Here is a 3,069-nt window from a genome sequence, read left to right as displayed (position 1 = left end):
CTTTTCTGTACCACACCTTATAGAATATCCATTTTCTGTTGATGATGATATGGAAATAGATGATGAAATAAATTCAATCATTACTCACACCCCTCCTCATAATAGTTTTGTCCATGTTGTTAATGACAAAGTTATAACTGAAGAAGAAGCAAGAAAAATTATAATAATTCCAAATGAAAATAAATTTATGATCACAAAATGTCATAACCCAACTTTAGCTTCTCATATTGAAGAATTCTGAATATGATAAGTATAAAAAGTTAACAATCTATTGGTAATGTATTCATTTTATTTTAACTAAATTGTTTGTTTTTAAAAAGTTTATATTGTTTCAGTAATATTTAAAAAAGAAAAGAAAAATATATGATTCTTATTAATAATCTAATCTAACCAGTGAAAAGAATTAAGTAATGAATATTTAAATATAATGGAAAGATATAAAATAGAAGTTGTTTAAAATACAAACAAACACTAAAACTATTAGTTTTATTTTTGATTGTTACTTTTTAGTATGATTATCTGTGTTAATATTCAAGAATTTCTTTCTTTAATACAATATTACTAAATTGTTATAACCACTTCTATATCAAAAATAGTTATTCAATTAATAGCTGAATTCATTAATCAAACTCCTTCTAAAAACTGTTTTTTTAAGTATAAAATATAATATAAATTAATGAATATAAAGGGAATTCGAAACATAATTCAATTTATTATTTAGTTAATTTATGATTAATAACTATCACTTCGTCTGATATAATTAACTTTTAAAATTTTTAAAATATTATTTAAAGAGGAGTACTGTTTTTGTTAGTGGTACAATTAAACTACATCTAGACAACTTTGTTGGTTTTATTATTTAAAAAATAAGAAGGTTGTGTTTGGGTCTTATGATATTATGACATAAGAGGTTTAAATAGACAATAACTGCTGAACAAAAAAGAGTTAAATAATACAAGCTCATTGCACATAACTTTAAATGTTCCCAAAAAGCCATATTTACTTTTTAAAAGTTAAAGCACATTAACTTGTTCTTTAGTAACACTAATTCATTAACTCCTTATAAATTGTTAGTTTTGGATTATTCAGAAAGATAATAACAATTCTTTCTTCATTTCTTTTTTTGTTCTTTTTAATGAATTAAATAAACACCTAACTCGATATGTTCTTTTTATACTTGTTCTAAACTATTGAAAATAGTATTGAAACAATTTAATATTCTTTTATGATTTTATGAAATAGCCTTTATTCAATCCTTTCTTATTCTATAATAACACTCCATTTATTTTTCTTATAACCACTTTATCTAAAATATCTACATATTATTTTATGGACTAATTTTTATTTACCGAACCTTATAATACTAAATTTATTCAATTATCATATATTTTAAAAACAGGATTAGTAACAAGACTTGATTGATTAAACCAAAAAGAAATTCTATAAACCATTGATAGTAGAGTTGTAGTTATTTTTAAAATTTCTTAAATAGAATTCTTATTTGAAACCTCTCTTTGTAAAGCAGAGGATAAAACAGTATATCATTTTGCCATCCTTTTTTTCTTTGAAACTTTGACTTTACTGAATACAGTTGTTTTTCATTTAGAAATTTATGGAATTATTCAATAAATTAATAAAAAAGAAAAATCAAAACTATTCTTATGTAGATAAAGGAGTATATTAAATTTATAATATTTAAAAGTCATTTGTTGGTATTACAACAAGCCTCAAACAGAAGAAAAGGAAAATGTTCTATCAAAAAAGAAATCGTTACATAAGTTATTGTTCTATCATTCCATTCAACTAATATATATTTTTGATTGTTATACTCTGTCTCTGCTATGATCTTGATAATAACTAGTCCTTTTGAAATACGAAATACTTGAGTATTTTCTATTTCTTGATGAATGTCTCTAAAAGGAATATCCAATATCGAAACCCAACTATTTTCTGATGGCAATAACCCTTTCCATTTAACTAGTATTTTTGTATTTCCCTATTGTTGAGTATCATTAAAAGAAGGAAGGTAATCAATCCAAACTTCTGAATCAACTTTTTTCTTAATTATTTGCTCAGGAAAAACAAAATTCATAAATTTAGTTTTTCCTTTGTAAAAAAAAATATAAATTTTCTTTTTCATGTTCTAAAAATCAATAACCAAAAAAAATTAGAAAAAGATCTTAAAAAAGATATATTATTTTTATGAAACTATTATTCTTTGTATTAATTGCTTTTATTTTAACATTCACCAATGCTGAAGAAGATCTTGAATTAAATAACTATGATGAATTCGATGATGAATTAGATTTAGAAGAAAATGGTAATGAAGAAGAAAACGATATTGAATACGAATTAGAAGACGAAGAAGAAGATGGTGATGATGAATATGAATTAGACGAAGAAGACGAAGATGATGATGATGACGAAGAAGAAGAAGATGATGATGATGATGACGAAGAAGAAGAAGATGATGATGATGACGACGAAGAAGAAGAAGAAGATGATGATGATGATGACGATGATGATGACGATGATGATGACGATGATGATGATGATGACGATGATGATGAAGACGATGATGATGATGATGATGATGATGATGACGATGATGATGATGACGATGATGATGATGATGATGAAGACGATGATGATGATGATGAAGACGATGATGATGACGATGATGATGATGATGAAGACGATGATGATGATGATGAAGACGATGATGATGATGATGAAGACGATGATGATGATGATGAAGACGATGATGAAGACGATGATGATGATGATGATGAAGACGATGATGATGATGATGATGATGACGATGATGATGATGATGATGATGACGATGATGATGATGATGATGATGATGACGATGATGATGATGATGATGAAGACGATGATGATGAAGACGATGATGATGATGAAGACGATGATGATGATGAAGACGATGATGATGATGATGACGATGATGATGAAGACGATGATGATGATGAGACGATGATGATGATGATGACGATGATGATGATGATGACGATGAAGACGAGTATGAATTAGAAGATGTTGAACCCC

At 26.2% G+C, this 3,069-nt stretch overlaps 1 protein-coding gene across 1 annotated transcript in view, besides 8 other annotated features; it reads left to right on the top strand.

The window, feature by feature from the left end:
- The window catches only part of EDI_339490 (uncharacterized protein), a gene marked incomplete at both ends in the record, with an annotated part of 351 nt that extends 110 nt beyond the window's left edge, over positions 1-241 (top strand). Inside the window, one exon of the mRNA XM_001733287.1 lies at positions 1-241. This exon is cut by the window's left edge and continues 110 nt beyond it. Coding sequence (XP_001733339.1) covers positions 1-241 — 241 coding nt within the window.
- Positions 242-645: 404 nt separating this feature from the next.
- Positions 646-687: a sequence feature (AT_rich).
- Positions 688-754: 67 nt separating this feature from the next.
- Positions 755-793: a sequence feature (AT_rich).
- Positions 794-1,676: 883 nt separating this feature from the next.
- Positions 1,677-1,701: a sequence feature (AT_rich).
- A 669-nt stretch (positions 1,702-2,370) lies between these two features.
- Positions 2,371-2,512: a microsatellite.
- Positions 2,513-2,692: a microsatellite.
- A 2-nt stretch (positions 2,693-2,694) lies between these two features.
- Positions 2,695-2,792: a microsatellite.
- Positions 2,793-2,797: 5 nt separating this feature from the next.
- Positions 2,798-2,975: a microsatellite.
- Position 2,976: 1 nt separating this feature from the next.
- Positions 2,977-3,037: a microsatellite.
- Positions 3,038-3,069: the final 32 nt, after the last annotated feature.

The sequence above is a fragment of the Entamoeba dispar genome, genomic scaffold (genome assembly GCF_000209125.1).
Source record: "Entamoeba dispar SAW760 scf_1105229459841 genomic scaffold, whole genome shotgun sequence".
Classification (NCBI taxonomy): domain Eukaryota; phylum Evosea; order Mastigamoebida; family Endamoebidae; genus Entamoeba; species Entamoeba dispar.
This window is presented reverse-complemented; position numbering and strand designations above follow the sequence as displayed.